Source organism: Trematosphaeria pertusa (genome assembly GCF_010094035.1).
Source record: "Trematosphaeria pertusa strain CBS 122368 unplaced genomic scaffold BU26scaffold_14, whole genome shotgun sequence".
NCBI lineage: Eukaryota > Fungi > Ascomycota > Dothideomycetes > Pleosporales > Trematosphaeriaceae > Trematosphaeria > Trematosphaeria pertusa.
This window is the reverse complement of record NW_022987225.1, coordinates 145,810-160,221: the sequence shown is the minus strand read 5'-3', so window position 1 is coordinate 160,221 and position 14,412 is coordinate 145,810. Positions and strand designations below refer to the sequence as shown.

Below are 14,412 nucleotides of genomic sequence, written 5' to 3'. Positions count from 1 at the left end.
GAGTGGAGGCCAGTTTGCTTATGGGGGTCTGGTTTTGGGACGGCGTCTCGGTGGGAGGGTGTGTGGCTAGGGGGTCACGGGGAGTTGCTCTATGACCGTGTGGCTTTTACGACCCTGTTGACGTGATAACGGCCTATATAAGTCACGAGCTGTCAGATTCAAGACCTCGTGAGAGTTTCCCGATTGGGACTATCTGCTATCTTCTTTGTAATGAGATTCTGTTCTCGATTGCACGTTTGCCAACGGGTGTGGGATGAGATCATGTGCGTGTGCTGTGACTAAGCTCGTGGGTGTGTGACTAGAGCGCGAGTGGTGTGGTGGAAACGCCCGTTCTAGGGATGTTTTGCTTCTTGGGGTGGTGTGGAGGGGGGCCGTTCGTCACATGACACAAGTCCGATCTCTGACCCCATGGCTCGCGCAGCATGTCTTAGAGGGTGTCTTAGACAAGGCGACAGTAAGGGTTCCCGATGGTTGGGCCGCACGATAACGCTCGGTGCCTCTGTCAACCAGACTTGCTCCCGTTTTTCTGTTGGGTTCCGCTATGCTCGCTATCTGAAACAGAGGGGCCCCTGTTGTGCGAGTATGGGGCTGGGACGGAGAGTAGAGGTTGGGGACCGACAATCGGAGTTGGGGAGTGGAAATGTGATACCTGGGTATTCGTATATGCACGTTTTGTACCTCCGCCTCACGAATATCTTGCAGATGTTGGGGAACCAAGATTTGGAACGAGGTGGTGGTGGTTTACTATATCTGAGGTAGTAGTTCTATCATGCCATCGCGCTTGGTGAGCTTGCTTGGACTAACGTTCCGGGATAAAGAGATCGACGGCAGGCTAGTGCCAGGGGTCCGATCCGGGGAGTGCCTTCCTTGGAAGCCCCCCTCCACTCCCTCAGAAAGGAATACCTCACGCAACCCAGAAGGGAACCATTAGCAAGCAACCTCGTGCCCCACCCACGCATAACCCACGAATATCATGCAGCACTAGCGTACCGAGATCCCGCTCTGCGTCTGACAGCTTCGTGCCGATGGTGACATGAAATCTTGTGCGACGCGTTGTCGGCCGTCGTTGAGGCCCAAGTGCGACTCTGACAGCTGGTGCGGGGATCGCGAGGTCGACGAGCGAGGGTCCGAAGGGAGGGGTTGAGCAGGCGGGGTATGATCCGACGTTCAGGGACCAGGTGCTCGCTTCGCCGTTGGTGATACTGTGGCGGTGAGTCCGGAGCACTGACGTCGACGGAGGGCTGACCGGTCGATGCTAGTGGGATGCGGTGGAGGGTATATGTGAGGACGTATAGCTGCGAGACGGGAATGTAATGCTGAGGGGCTGAATCTGCGTTCGCAAAGACTCTTCACATGGTCGCGATTTGGTTTGTCGATGGAAGGGGGTGTGGTATGGATGGTACCAATCGGAGGGTAGCCTGTTACATGCTCATGGCGGGTTGAGAGCGCTTTGAATCAGGGCTAGCAAGAGGTTGGGAGTTTGCATGCCCAGCGTCCGGCATGAGATTTGACGGGCTTGATGGAGGTGGAGTGCGACCCGACGGACCGATCAGGAAGAATTAAAAATCTCGAAAGGCGAAGAAGTGGTCAGATACCAAAGAGGAATGCCCAGTGGCGCACTCGTAGAATGTTGCTAAATCGTATTCGCACGGAACGTTCTAACAGGCCCCGTTCAGCATGCTCCCACGGTCCCTGAAGGTCAGCTTTCCGGTTCTCTTTGATTGATGGGATTAGAGCATATATTTCCGGTGTCTGGTTGTCGCGGTCGAAGATACAAAGAGTCAATAACTATGAGAACCCCTATGGCGAAGCAGCGAGTGACGTGGAACTCATTGCCGGCCCTTCGTCAGGTTCTCCCACGGATCCTCGACAAAGCTCGGCAAAAAGTACGCGGTATCTCCATTCTCGTCCATGACGCCGTTACGCAGAGCATACAGCTCGGCCCGTGGGATCGCAGGGCCGCCAAAGGATACCATATACTCGGGGCTTGGCTCCTCTCGCACCGGTTGGATAGTAGTCTGGGACCCTTCTGTGCCCGGAGCCTTGTCAGGGAGATTCTGGCCACGAGCTAGAAAACTGGCGAGACCTGTGGCTGCTGACTGCTTTTGTTTGCCCTTGGTGTTTGGAGGTGGGCGTGGGTGCGATTGTGGAGCGGCCTCCGCCAGATCTGTGGTCATATCGACATCTTTCGTGTCTCCGGGCTCGTCAGTATCCTCCGCTACCACTGCCTTGGGCCTGACTCCTAAGGAGGTGGTGTTGGCTCCACTGGCGTCAGCCTTGGCTCTGGGTGGGTTGGTTTGGTCGAATTTTCGCTTCTTTGTGCCGCCGAAGGAGGAAAATCCCATGGCGGCGGCGATGTCTTCGTCCTCCATTTTGGGGTTTCGTTTTGTTCCGAGCTGTGGTGCTCTTGTTGGTGGGGAGGGATGGTGTCGAGGGGAGAAGCAGGGTAGGGAAAAGTTACGTTATGTAAGGGTACGCTAGCCAAGATGGGAGGAGCGGACCAATCAGGGCCCTGGTACGCTGATGCACATCAGCCATATTCGGACGACTGCATTGTCTATCCAAAATAAAAGCTAGGATGCGCGTAGAGTGCTCGATTCGCGCGGATGGGAGGTACCCGTCTGCCGAGACACACAGGTGGACATCCTTTCACGTTGGGGCGTAAGCTCCGTTGCTGTCTGCAAGATGACCATGCGCATGTGGCTGAGTCTTGGCGACTGCGGAGAAGCACCAACACCATCTAGAGCGCGCAACGTCAAACATCCTCTTCCAGCCATGTCCGAAGCTGTCAGATAGGCGTTTCTGCGCTACCGGCCCGCAACGATGAGTGAGTCTTCGCAGACGCCGGCTGAGCGCCGCTTTCTGCGGCCCAGCGTAAGTTCCCTTTGAACATTGGCCAACAACAGCTCACAAGAAGCCATAGCTACGGTCGGCAACCATGATCCAACCAAAGACCGGCGAGCGAGTCCGCAAGTCGTTCACGCTCCGAAGAACATCACGACCGTCGAACGGTCCCACCGAGTCCGTGCTTGCACCAGAGCAATCCGATTCGAATCGACACTGGGAGCTGGGGAAGATCGTAGCCGCCAGAGAGTACTGCAAGGAGAAGGCAAAAGGCGCGTATGCGTCCGCTACCTCTCCGATGGGCATAAGCATCCTAAAGTGCTCCCTGGCATACATCCTGGGCAGTCTGGCGACATTCGTCCCCGGCATAGCAGCACTGCTTGGGCGCAATGACGGCAAGCACATGGTCGCGACCATAACGGTGTACTTTCATCCAGCACGCTCGCAGGGTTCCATGATACAAGCTATCCTGATTGCCTTCGCTGCGTTCATGTACGCGGCTACCGTCTCCTTCTCGAGCATGGCCGTGTCGGTGTTCTTCGGTGGCCATCATCTGCTTGTTCTTGGGCATGTAATAGTGCTCCTAGTATTCTGCGGCGCTGGTCTAGGGCTCGTTGGTTGGACAAAACAACGGCTGGGGAATCCTCTGGTCAACGTCGGCTGCTCTTTGGCCTCCTTAGCATTGATCACCGTGCTCACCAAGGAAGGAGCAGTGCAGGCCGCAATGTTCTCCTATAACAAAGTCTGGCAGGTATTGAAGATGATAATCATGGGAACCATAGCATCCGCGGCCGTCTCCCTCCTGATCCGACCTACCTCAGCGCGAAACGAATTTCGAGACACGTTCATCAAAGCTACCGATGCCATGGGCGAGATGCTGACGAGCATCAGTCGCAGCTTTCTATCAGGCGCGGAGCAAGACCTCAAGAACCCTAGTTTTATCAAAGCCTCAAACCAAATCAAGTCCACGTACAACACGCTCGTCAAGAATCTCGGAGAAGCCAAGTACGAACACTACGTCCTTGGTACCGAAGAGGAGCACAAGATCGCCTCTCACCTTGTCAAATGCCTCGAGCAACTAATGCAGAGTATAGGTGGACTGCGTAGCGCTGCGGAGACTCAGTTCACGCTCCTTGCGCAGGCTGACTTGCCGACCGGAACACTGCCGACGGAGACGCCAGGATTCAGCGCCATCAGCTCTGCCAATTACACAGACCTGGAGAATTCACCCATGATTTCTCCTAGCCTTAGTCATACCGAACGAAGGAGCAGCATTCTCGCATCCATTGACGAGCTCCCGGAAAGCAGCTCCGCAGAAGCGTCTGACGATGACTCTGTCAGACACCATTCAGGTTCTTGGAGGTTGCCGCACTCAATGCAGTCCACTCTAACCGCTGCGGACATGTTCTCGATCTTTATCGCCCAACTAGGACCTCCTATGGTAAGGTGATAGTCGTCAAATCGTCGAACATGCTAATATCTTTAGAAATCTCTCGCATATACCCTTCGCGAAGTTCTTGACGAGCTTCCATTTGGTCCCGGTCCGGAATATAATATGGCAATCAATGAGCACTTTCGGCACAGCTTGGTTGATGCCATCGCACTATTCGTCGATGCCAGAAAGGATGCTCTAGCCCTAGTCTATAGAAATAAGATACCCACTAAGACAGGCTCCGTATCTGTCGCCGCTGATTTCGAAGAGGTAGCAGCAAGCTGTGGCTACTTCAGTTCTTCGCTGCAAGATTTCGCTGAAGACATGGTCACCTTCTTGGATATACTGGAGGACTTGAACGATAATGTGAATCGACAGCCCCGCAAAAGGACCTGGAATTGGCTGAAGATTTGGCGCAAATGGAGCTGGTTCCAGAAACCCCCGGGTCGAGATGATTCCGGTGAGCGGACTGCATGCATAGAAAGTGTTCTAGGAAGCTAACGACACCTAGAACACTCCAGCCTGCTTGGAAATGGCCGTGTTGAAGGCCTCTCCCAGGAAATTCGCAGGCCCATCTACAGAATGTCAAACAGAGGCGACCCCGAAAAGCCCATTGACCAACAACCGCTGTCATACCGGATGTGGATCAAGCTTAGCATCCTGCGAAGAGACGATATCCGCTACGCGGTCAAGGTCGGTATTGGCGCTGTCCTCTACGCCATGTGGGCCTTCTTCCCGGCCACGAGGCGATTCTATGGGCACTGGCGTGGCGAATGGGGCCTATTGTCGTACATGTTGGTCTGCTCAATGGTAAGTCAGCTCTCCAAACCCATATACCCGCGCTCATTATCTTTGAGACTATCGGCGCCTCCAATACTACGGGCTTTCAGCGTTTCGCCGGTACCTGCCTCGGCGCCGTCTTTGCTATTGTAGCATGGATTGTGTCCCATGAAAACCCCTTCGTGCTGGGCTTCCTTGGCTGGCTTGTTTCGCTTCAGTGCTTCTACATTGTCGTCGGCAAGGGGAAAGGGCCTATGGGTCGCTTCATTCTGTTGACCTACAACCTCTCGGCGCTATACGCATACTCGCTTTCGGTTAAGGATGAGGAGGGCGATGATGACGAGGGCGGGATATCACCCGAAATCTGGGAGATCGTACTCCACCGTGTGGTCGCCGTGATGGTAGGATGCGTCTGGGGCATCATCGTCACGCGACTTATCTGGCCAATTTCCGCCCGTAAAAAGGTAAAGAAAGGAACCTCACTCCTCTGGCTCAAAATGGGCCTGATCTGGAAACGTGGACCTCTCCACTCGCTTCTAGAATCGGCTACTTCAGGTCGACCTAAGTCAGGCACATCTTACATGACTCCTCGAGAAGAGACCGAGCTCCGCAGGTTCTTGACCCAACTCGAATCGCTGTGCAACGCGGCGTCGTTCGAATTCGAACTCAAGGGCCCATTTCCGGTGAAGAGTTTTAAGATTATATTGGAGGCGACGAGCCGTATGTTGGATAGCTTCCATGCAATGAACGTGGTTATTCTGAAGGATGTGAAGGAGAGCGAGGGAGAGAAGGAGATATTGAAGTACACGAAGAGGGAGTTTGTGGAATTGAGTTGGAGAATTAGCCATTTATTTTCCGGTGAGCACGCCTTCAATTCGACCCACACCCAGACTAATCTTGACAGTCATGGCGTCTTCCATGAAGCTTGAATATCCTCTTAACGATGTATTACCTAATATTGAGCATACAAGGGATCGATTGCTGGCGAAGGTATTCGAGTTTCGGAGAACGGGGCTAGGAAAGATAATCGCCACGGATGAGGACTACGAGTTGCTGTATGCTTACGGTAAGTCAAGTTTTCCGTTGATGGGTCATGCTGACGAGGGTATAGCTCTGGTGACTGCACAGCTGGCGCAGGATCTTACCATCATCGGCCAGGAGATCGAGAAACTATACGGTGTATTGAGCGAGGACGACCTAAAGCTACAATAGAGAACATAGATATATGGAATCATCTTGCATACATTCAGACTGTGTGGCTATGCTTGCTTGCGGGTAATAGGTAAGGCTGACCCTTGAGGAAAGACGGTGCCTCGTGACTCGGAATGACTCAGAGTGAGTGCGTACAGATCGTGAGATATCGCCTTCGGCTTGTGCTCTGACGTCTTTGGCTTTCCCACACGTATCTCACAGCCTGAGCGCCCCCTATACGTCTGACCGCATCGAGGAGAACCGGCGGCACTTATGAGCGTACCACCCGTGGAGTGCTTATGTAATGCAGCAGAGGAGCAATTGCGATGCGCACAGCGAGCTCAGAACAAGCATTACTAGAAGATAGTTGCATTTCCAGGGCATTCCAGCATAACTGTCAAGTAATACCCGTGCAAATGCGTCGTGCAGCGGTGCGAGATGGTGCAGCAAAGGAAGTGTGAGGAGATCACGCTAGCCCGAAGAAGGCCAAGGGCCTTGGCATACTCGCTAAACGGAGAGACTGTGCCCACCTCGATATTTCGCACGGCGTAACTCCTCAACATCAACGACCGCCGACACACCCATCATCCAAAATGTAAGAATTGCGACCCCATACGGCTGTGCGCTTTCCCAGCAGTATATTCCACACTTCTGCCACCCTTCTCGCACCGCTGTGCGGCTGGATAAGCGCTTCCAGCGTGGCGATAACCCCTCTTTGCACAGTCCCTTCCACCACGCCCAATACCTCACCTACAGTCGCGTGCTGACGCTCAATTTCTCACAGGGTCAATCTCCGCACGCAGAAGCGCCTTGCGGCGTCCGTTGTCGGCTGCGGAAAGCGCAAGATCTGGCTCGACCCGAACGAAGTGAACGAGATCTCCAACGCCAACTCCCGCCAAACCATCCGCAAGCTCGTTAGCGATGGCCTCATCATCCGCAAGCCCGTCACCATGCACTCGCGTGCCCGTGCCCGTGCCCTGACTGCCGCTCGACGAATTGGCCGACACCGCGGTTTTGGTAAGAGGAAGGGTACCGCGGACTCCCGTATGCCAAGGTATGCAGCTGCGATATCATCAGTACAATGGTTCTGGGGGACGCAAGGCGAATAGATGCGATAATTTGATGTTTTGGGATGGTTGCTGATGCGCGTGTCCACAGCCAAGTCCTCTGGATGCGCCGTCTCCGGGTCCTCCGCCGTCTCCTCGTCAAGTACCGTGCCGCTGGCAAGATCGACAAGCACCTCTACCACGAGCTGTACCACCTCTCCAAGGGTAACACCTTCAAGCACAAGCGTGCTCTCGTTGAACACGTACGTCGCCCATGACATCATGATCTGTCAACATCGCTCTAGTCCGGCAACTAACATCATTTCCAGATCCACAAGGCCAAGGCCGAGAAGCAGCGCGAGAGGATCCTCAAGGAAGAGATGGACGCCAAGCGTGCGAAGACGAAGGCGGCGCGGGAGAGGCGGCAGGAGCGTGTGCAGCAGAAGCGGGCTGCGATGGCGGGCGGAGACGACGAGTAAGCGACAGGCGGCATGACACATTGGCGTGGGCTTTCTTAAATGGCAAAGGAGGCGTATATCTCCTTTCTATCTGGGCATATGCGGTCATGTTTTCATGTACGTCAGGGTCTTTGCAAAAGAGCTCTTCTCTCCACGCATGCTCAACTGAAAAAGCTGCCCGTTCTAACACTCCGATGCATGATGTCCATAGCAGGATAGTAGCATGCATTGAGCTAGAAATGAGTAGTCCGAGAATGTGTTTGCCCGCTACGTGCGTGTGAACCGCCCAATTGTTGGGATAGGAATGGTGTTGTGTATTGAGCTATCGCCTGAGATACCCTAGTCCGTTAGACCCCAAAAGCAATGCTAAATACAGCACCGGATAGTCCGAAAATGTACCGCCTGTCCATGGGTATCACATCAGACCCTAACGCCGTCCCAGCCGTGTCCCAACGCGTAATGCATCCAAGCGGACTAGATCTACGGGATCGTTAGCCTACGCTCATTGCTCATGGAGAGAACTCAATTGACTCACCAGCTTCAGTGCCGACCGATGGATGTTCTTCGTAAAGTTGAGCATCGCTCTGCTCTTGTTGTTCCCCCTTTGCAGCCTCCTATAAGCCTCCTGAACGTGGCCCGGCTGCACCGGCTCTCGCGCCTCCTCGGGTGGATCAAAGAGACCCCTCTCCCTCTTCCGCTTCAGCCGATTCTCCTGCATGCCGCCCGTCGTCTTCTTGTACAGATCCTCTGCATCCTTGACCTTGAGCGCCTCTTCGGTGAGCGTCTGCACGATTTCAAACGTCAAGAAGCCGAGGATATCGATGATGTCGTCGGAGGGCTTAGAGTCGGTGATCAGCCCGAAGCCCGCCCATTCTTTGAACCGCTTGCCCTTGCGATACGTGAACGAGGCTTGGCGGCAGTCGGACCAGTGCACGTACTCCTCGCGCGTCATGTGCTTGGTGCGCTCGTCGGCGTTCTTGAGGCGCTGCAGCGTGGCGAAGTTCATTTCCTCCTCCTCTTCGTCCTTCTCGTCGTCGTCTTTGAGCGGCGGGTTCTCCGCGAAGAACGACTGCACGTCCCACACCAAGTCGACTTTCGCGCGCTTCGCCTTCTTGCCGGCTTCGGGCCCGGGGCCGCTTCCTGCCCCGACGACGCCGGCGGCGAGATCGGCGTCTCCCGCTGCGACGTCTGCGCCTGCGTCGCCGCCCTTGTCGTCGGAGTCTTTGACTGAGCGGCGGACGTCTTTCCATTGCAGGAAGTGCCGCAGACGGGAGATTTTGGCGCGATCGTGCCGAATCAGCATGAACAGGTCGTCGGTGGAGATGGATTTGCTGCCGCGGCGGGTGGCGAGCACGGTGCACTCGCGCAGCATGTGCTGGACTTGGTCTTGAACGATGGATTCGATGAGCGTGGTGGTTTCGGGGGCGGGCTCGCCCGTTTCGCCGGAGACGAACATCATCTTGATGGAGGAGGTTAGGGTGGAGCTCATTGTGCTGAGGATGATGGTAGGAACAGAGGTGGGCGAGGGGGAGCGGGAGAGTGGTGTGTGAGCCAGCATTGCGGCGGGTTGGAGCGTGATGGACAGGAGCAGGATGGGGTACGTGTGGAGAAGCTTGGATTGTGGAACGAAGCTTGCTAGGGAGACAGGGTGGTATAGAAACATGAGATAGATATACGCGGTTGACGTGAGACAGAGTTGAAGTGAGAGAAGACGGGCAAAGAAAGAAATATGAGAACGATTAGGCGGAAAGAAGCCCATCATGATCGGAAGAGACAGAAAGTGGCATATCCACAATATGAAGTGCAACTGGACAATATGTGATAACTCAGAGCTCTAGGAAAGGTGATATGCAGCCACCCGCCTGAAGAGGAGAGAGATCCAAGGATCACGCCGGCTGAAGCGCTCAAGACAGACAATTGAGAGGAAGCACGCCCGCTCAACCCCGCGGCTCGTACAGAAAGGCTCGGTATGAAAGGGAATCCGAGAGGGTATACGAAGAAAAGCGCGAAAGCTACGCACCTGCTGGATCTCCGTCCGGTACTTCGCCATCTTGTCCTTATCCGACGACATGATGCCTTGAGTCTACAACGGCCCCTATCCAAGATCTCAGGAGCGCCCAGAATCCAAAAATCTCTGTTAGAACACGTCGCGCGAGCAAAAAAAGTCGTGATGCGTGGGGTTGAAGGGCGAAGTGGCTGGCTTGCGGTTTGCGATGTCCATTAGGGCGTTTTGGGCTGCGGTCGGCTCGGCTGTGAATGCCTGGGCTTGGCGTTGCTCGGCTCAGCCCTACGAGAGCGCCCCGCCAAAACTTCGATTTTGAATTTCGACGACGCCCCCACAACGATTCCGCCCTTTTCACACATATACGGAGGCGTCAAACATGCTGTACCTCGTGGGACTCGGTCTCGCCGACGAGAAGGACATCACGCTCAAGGGATTGGAGATCGTGAAGAAGGCGGAGCGCGTGTATCTGGAGGCGTATACGGCGATTCTGCTCGTGGAGAAAGACGTGTTGGTGAGGACATGAAGATTTGTGGGAGCTTGCATGGGAGCGTAGCTAATTGTCACGGCAGTAGGAAGCCTTCTATGGCCGGCCCGTCATCATTGCCGACCGCGAAATGGTCGAATCGTCGAGCAACGACATCCTACAAGACGCAGACAAGGTAGACGTCGCCTTCCTGGTCGTAGGAGATCCGTTCGGGTGCGTAAACTCCCTCAATGCCAGAAGTGACCTTTAGTTGCTGATATACTGTTCTGCAGAGCAACAACGCACACCGACCTCGTCCTCCGCGCCCGCGAACTCTCTATCCCCACACGCTCCATCCCCAACGCCAGCATCCTCACCTCCATCGGCACCACCGGGCTGCAACTCTACAACTTCGGGCAAACCGTCTCCATGGTCTTCTTCCTTGACAACTGGAAGCCGGCCTCCTTCTACGATCGCATTAAAGAGAACGTCTCCATCGGCCTGCACACGCTCGTCCTGCTCGACATCAAAGTAAAAGAGCAGTCGCTCGAGAACATGGCGCGCGGACGCAAGATCTATGAGCCGCCGCGGTACATGACGGTGGCGCAGTGTGCGCAGCAGATGCTGGAAATCGAGGAGGAGGTCAAGAAGGAGGGTGTGTACACGAGGGAGAGCCTTGCGGTGGGTGTTGCGAGGGTGGGGAGTGAGGACCAAAATATTGTGGCGGGGACGTTGGGGCAGCTTTGTGACGCGGATTTGGGGAGGCCGCTTCATAGCTTGGTGTTGTTGGGACGGAGGACGCATGATTTAGAGAGGGAGTTCCTCGAGGAGTATGCGGTTGATGAGGAGGGGTTCAATGCGGTGTGGAAGAGGGACTATGAGGGTAAAGGATGAGAAAGGCGTCGTAGCTCATGAAGATCCTAGGTCCCCGCGCGGGTAGTCCGCGCCTTGCAGAATGGCTCGTCACCCTCGGACCGCCGAGAATGCCAGTGCCTGGTATCGCATAAGTTCCCCAGCTCCGTATGCATTCAAGTCTCCAAGTGTGCCGAAAATGCCAACTGGACGCAAGGACTGGCAGCCCTTCAGGTCCAAGAATACCCAAAGAATTGACTCGGTTCACGGCGAGTACACCTTTTCCTTTGCATTCTCATGATGATCACCACCACCATCCCCCTCGCTACTCTAGCTCCTCTGTTGACTCCCCATACCTCTCCCTAGTTTCTCCTCACCATGAATGGCGGGGTTGGCCACCTTCCACATTACACCTTGAAGGACTCCAGGCCTGCCCTTTAGAAAGTACGAGGAAGAGAGTGTAACCGCGCATATGGGCTCCTGTAAAGCTTCAAAGTAGGATGACATTGAAAAATGGGGCCGGCGCTTGGTGCTCGAAAGGAAAATCGAGCGAGGACTTCGTTCATAGGGCGTCTGAAGCCTCCAGCGGCCCAAGTGCTCAGGGAGAACCCCTGTCGCTCCAATGGCATATGAATCCACTGAGCTTGCCGGACCCGTTCCTCTCTCTCCTCGTCAGAGCTGCGAAACGCTAAAATGACACCCTCTTTGGAGTCATGGGGCTCCCCGTGTGTCCTAAAAGTGCCGAGCCAGGCTGCCATGGAAGGATTGCAAACGCAGTTCGACTTCTACCTCATGCTGCTGCCCTTGGTGTACCCCCTTTGTTGGAGGACTAAAACCCGACAACGTGGGTGACCATCGCCGGTGGATCGCCTTTCGCCGTTTGTATTTACGCGCCCGAGTAGTGATAGTCTGTTCCGCATAGTCGATTCATGCTCCGACCCGCCTCCACAGTCAGATTTTCTCTCTCATTGCTTCATGGAGCAGATGTTGTGAATCAGAGGCAGCGTGGAGGCATGGGGATTGGCTCTAAAAAGTGCAGAGATGCTGATCCATGTGCAGGCTAATTCAGGAGTCGCCCCGGCCATGGATTTCTCCAGACAAGGCACTTCAGGGGAAATGGGAAGACAGGTGATAGAAATTGCAAGCGATCTACAGGCAAAAGGAGATAGAAAGATAGGAACCAAATCGAGCAATGCACCGAGAGAAAGAGAGCTGGATAAACGAGAAACTGACGAGATACGAGCGATAGGAGACTTCAAGGAAACGCAAAACTCAGCCCGTGCCGTCATATCCCGTAGCACAGACGTAGAAACGAACCGCCATACACGTCGGAGCGGTCTCGTTATCCGGGGTCTCGAATTTCAAAGGAAACGATTTCGCACCGCTCGCTCTAGTGCTCTCATCGGTCGCTCCGCCACTCGTCTTTGCGTTTTGGTACTCGTCGGTAGGATACGAAATGCTGATAGAGAGTGGCTTCGACACCGGCATCGCGGTAGCCCAGTCCTGGAACGAGCCTGCTCCGACCCTCTTCTCCCACCCGTAATATTCTGTGCGATTGTCACGATCCGGGTCCCCATTAGGAGCACCAACCAGATCGGCTCCACGGATGAATCGACCGAACAGGTTCGGCACCGAGAATAGGTCCTCTATCTCTGTGCTCCAGTTCCAGATCTTGCCGATGGCTTTATACAAAGGGTCTTCGCCGGATTCCGTCCTGATTGGTCGAGGGTCGCCGTCACAGGGCAGCCATCGCTCATCTTTCAGCTCCCCTATTCTAGCAATGACACCGCCGACTGGGAAATCCGGCTGGCTATCGTGGGGCAGCGTGTTGATGTAGAAATGCATTGCCGCGTTCTTGGGGCGCGTCTCCTTGTCGCCGCCGCTCCACACCTGGTGATCGGTGTACTTGTCGTCGCGGAAATTGTGGTTACCTGCTGCATTGCTGGTCTTATGGTACCATTTTGAAAAGTGCTCAACGTCAACGCATGGCTTGCGATCCTTGAACGCGGTGCTGCAGCCTTGCCAGGTCCCCAGGCCCGCCGTGTCTCCGTTCGGAGCGGGTTGGCGCGATTTTCCGTCCGGGTCGTGTACGGATTCCCAGTCGACGCCACGGATGAACTTTCCCCTCAAATCTGGAGGCCAGAAGACCTTCGACGAGCTAGGAGAGGAGGCTAGCTTGAACTTGTCCTTCACGACGGGGAGGATGTGCCCGAGTTGATCCGACTCGACTTTCGCGCAGTCACATCGGATCCACCATGGGAAGTATGCTGGAGCGGGGATCTTCTTGTCATCTCCAGCGAAGGGAATCACTGCGCCGATCGGGACGCCATCCGCGCCTTCTTTCGACGTAGCCTTGATCACCCAGTACAGAGCAACGTTGACGGGCCGCGTCTCCGCATCTCCTCCGCTGACGTCGAAGCGCCTGGGCCCACTATGCCACTCGATTACTTTCGTAGTCCCCATTTTGAGGGTTTTGTTCATGTGGTCGCCCATCCTGTCCAACGTGAGCTGGATGGGGATCCTCGGCTCGCCCGTCTTCCAGCTAAACGTCTCGCCCGGCGTGAGGTTGAAATCGCAGCCTACGAAGACTCTCATTCAGTGTGTCGTCAAAGCGATTTGTACACACGCGAGGAGCTCACTTCGAAGGAATTGCCCTCTTAGGTCGGGGAGTTGGATCTCTCCACCTATTCCTCCCGCGGGCAGTCCAAGTGCTTCCCGAAGCTCCGGATATTTCGCAGCTTCGAGCTTTCTGTGATCGCAGACAAACCAGCCAGCAGGCAGATGCTCAGGCTCTGCAGCGTAGGCGACTATCGTGCCCACTGGGACTCCATTGGTGACGACGGTCACGAGCGGGATGTCGTCAACGACAACGGGGACGAGCGGAGTTTCGTCGCCGGTAACGTGGGAAGCCATGGTGTGTGTGCGGTATCTGAATATAGAAGGTAGTAGCAACCATGGAAGTCAAAGTCGCCACCTGGACAGGCTGATGTTGATGATTTCCGTCTAGATGGTCGCACTTTCCTCATATATACCCTCTCACGACATGGGGAAAGCACTTCCGGGCCCTCACCGTCTCTCGCTGGACTCACCGATGACACAAGAATACGCGATGGACCTCCTGGACCCACGTCGCAGTCTAACGCGTGAGGTTAGACCCCATGATGTATGCCTGTCTCGTATCCCAGCTCCAGAGGCTGCCGTTCCATCACCTCACTGCGAAGGAGGCGACACGTGAGTTCAGCTTCGCCTTTGACGGTAGAGTGGTGGTCTGATCTCACACCGGTGCTTCTGTTGATTGGGGAAAACAACAAAGTGGAGAGCGGTCGGTTGCAACGGCGCCT

The 14,412-nt window shown here is 55.1% G+C and overlaps 6 protein-coding genes across 6 annotated transcripts; 3 read left to right on the top strand and 3 right to left on the bottom strand.

Moving 5' to 3' along the window:
* Window positions 1-1,762: 1,762 nt before the first annotated feature.
* Window positions 1,763-2,432, bottom strand: BU26DRAFT_81718 (uncharacterized protein). Its single transcript, XM_033836368.1, has one exon. It carries the CDS (start codon window positions 2,370-2,372, stop codon window positions 1,830-1,832), a length of 543 nt encoding a protein of 180 aa, XP_033679584.1. The 5' UTR covers window positions 2,373-2,432; the 3' UTR covers window positions 1,763-1,829.
* Window positions 2,433-2,726: 294 nt separating this feature from the next.
* BU26DRAFT_463160 (uncharacterized protein) lies at window positions 2,727-6,300 on the top strand. Its single transcript, XM_033825115.1, has 7 exons — window positions 2,727-2,874; window positions 2,924-4,285; window positions 4,331-4,736; window positions 4,788-5,086; window positions 5,134-5,914; window positions 5,961-6,122; window positions 6,168-6,300. The coding sequence occupies exons 1-7, from the start codon at window positions 2,824-2,826 to the stop codon at window positions 6,266-6,268; spliced, it is 3,162 nt and encodes a 1,053-aa protein (XP_033679583.1). The 5' UTR covers window positions 2,727-2,823; the 3' UTR covers window positions 6,269-6,300.
* Window positions 6,301-6,381: 81 nt separating this feature from the next.
* BU26DRAFT_608147 (60S ribosomal protein L19) lies at window positions 6,382-8,099 on the top strand (the record flags this gene model as incomplete). The annotated part of the gene is made up of 4 exons (XM_033835819.1): window positions 6,382-6,395; window positions 7,032-7,301; window positions 7,406-7,556; window positions 7,623-8,099. The coding sequence occupies 4 exons, from the start codon at window positions 6,382-6,384 to the stop codon at window positions 7,770-7,772; spliced, it is 585 nt and encodes a 194-aa protein (XP_033679582.1). The 3' UTR covers window positions 7,773-8,099.
* A 53-nt stretch (window positions 8,100-8,152) lies between these two features.
* Window positions 8,153-9,240, bottom strand: BU26DRAFT_542555 (TFIID-18kDa-domain-containing protein; the record flags this gene model as incomplete). The annotated part of the gene is made up of 2 exons (XM_033831655.1): window positions 8,153-8,231; window positions 8,287-9,240. The coding sequence occupies 2 exons, from the start codon at window positions 9,238-9,240 to the stop codon at window positions 8,226-8,228; spliced, it is 960 nt and encodes a 319-aa protein (XP_033679581.1). The 3' UTR covers window positions 8,153-8,225.
* An 892-nt stretch (window positions 9,241-10,132) lies between these two features.
* Window positions 10,133-11,113, top strand: BU26DRAFT_568591 (diphthine synthase-like protein; the record flags this gene model as incomplete). The annotated part of the gene is made up of 3 exons (XM_033833790.1): window positions 10,133-10,267; window positions 10,329-10,453; window positions 10,513-11,113. The coding sequence occupies 3 exons, from the start codon at window positions 10,133-10,135 to the stop codon at window positions 11,111-11,113; spliced, it is 861 nt and encodes a 286-aa protein (XP_033679580.1).
* An 827-nt stretch (window positions 11,114-11,940) lies between these two features.
* BU26DRAFT_522387 (uncharacterized protein) lies at window positions 11,941-14,331 on the bottom strand. The gene is made up of 2 exons (XM_033829778.1): window positions 13,711-14,331; window positions 11,941-13,650 (listed from the first exon to the last, which is right to left on the bottom strand). The coding sequence occupies exons 1-2, from the start codon at window positions 13,982-13,984 to the stop codon at window positions 12,344-12,346; spliced, it is 1,581 nt and encodes a 526-aa protein (XP_033679579.1). The 5' UTR covers window positions 13,985-14,331; the 3' UTR covers window positions 11,941-12,343.
* Between the last annotated feature and the right edge of the window lie 81 nt (window positions 14,332-14,412).

What these genes read in the sequence shown, in the direction of transcription:
- BU26DRAFT_522387 (XM_033829778.1), bottom strand. Translation starts at nt 13,984, where the DNA reads ATGGCTTCCCACGTTACCGGCGACGAAACTCCGCTCGTCCCCGTTGTC. An exon ending in AAGAGGGCAATTCCTTCGAA is followed by an intron (nt 13,651 to 13,710) that starts GTGAGCTCCTCG and finishes GAGTCTTCGTAG; the next exon opens with GCTGCGATTTCAACCTCACG.
- BU26DRAFT_463160 (XM_033825115.1), top strand. Translation starts at nt 2,824, where the DNA reads ATGAGTGAGTCTTCGCAGACGCCGGCTGAGCGCCGCTTTCTGCGGCCC. An exon ending in GCCGCTTTCTGCGGCCCAGC is followed by an intron (nt 2,875 to 2,923) that starts GTAAGTTCCCTT and finishes AAGAAGCCATAG; the next exon opens with CTACGGTCGGCAACCATGAT. An exon ending in AATTAGCCATTTATTTTCCG is followed by an intron (nt 5,915 to 5,960) that starts GTGAGCACGCCT and finishes TAATCTTGACAG; the next exon opens with TCATGGCGTCTTCCATGAAG.
- BU26DRAFT_81718 (XM_033836368.1), bottom strand. Translation starts at nt 2,372, where the DNA reads ATGGAGGACGAAGACATCGCCGCCGCCATGGGATTTTCCTCCTTCGGC.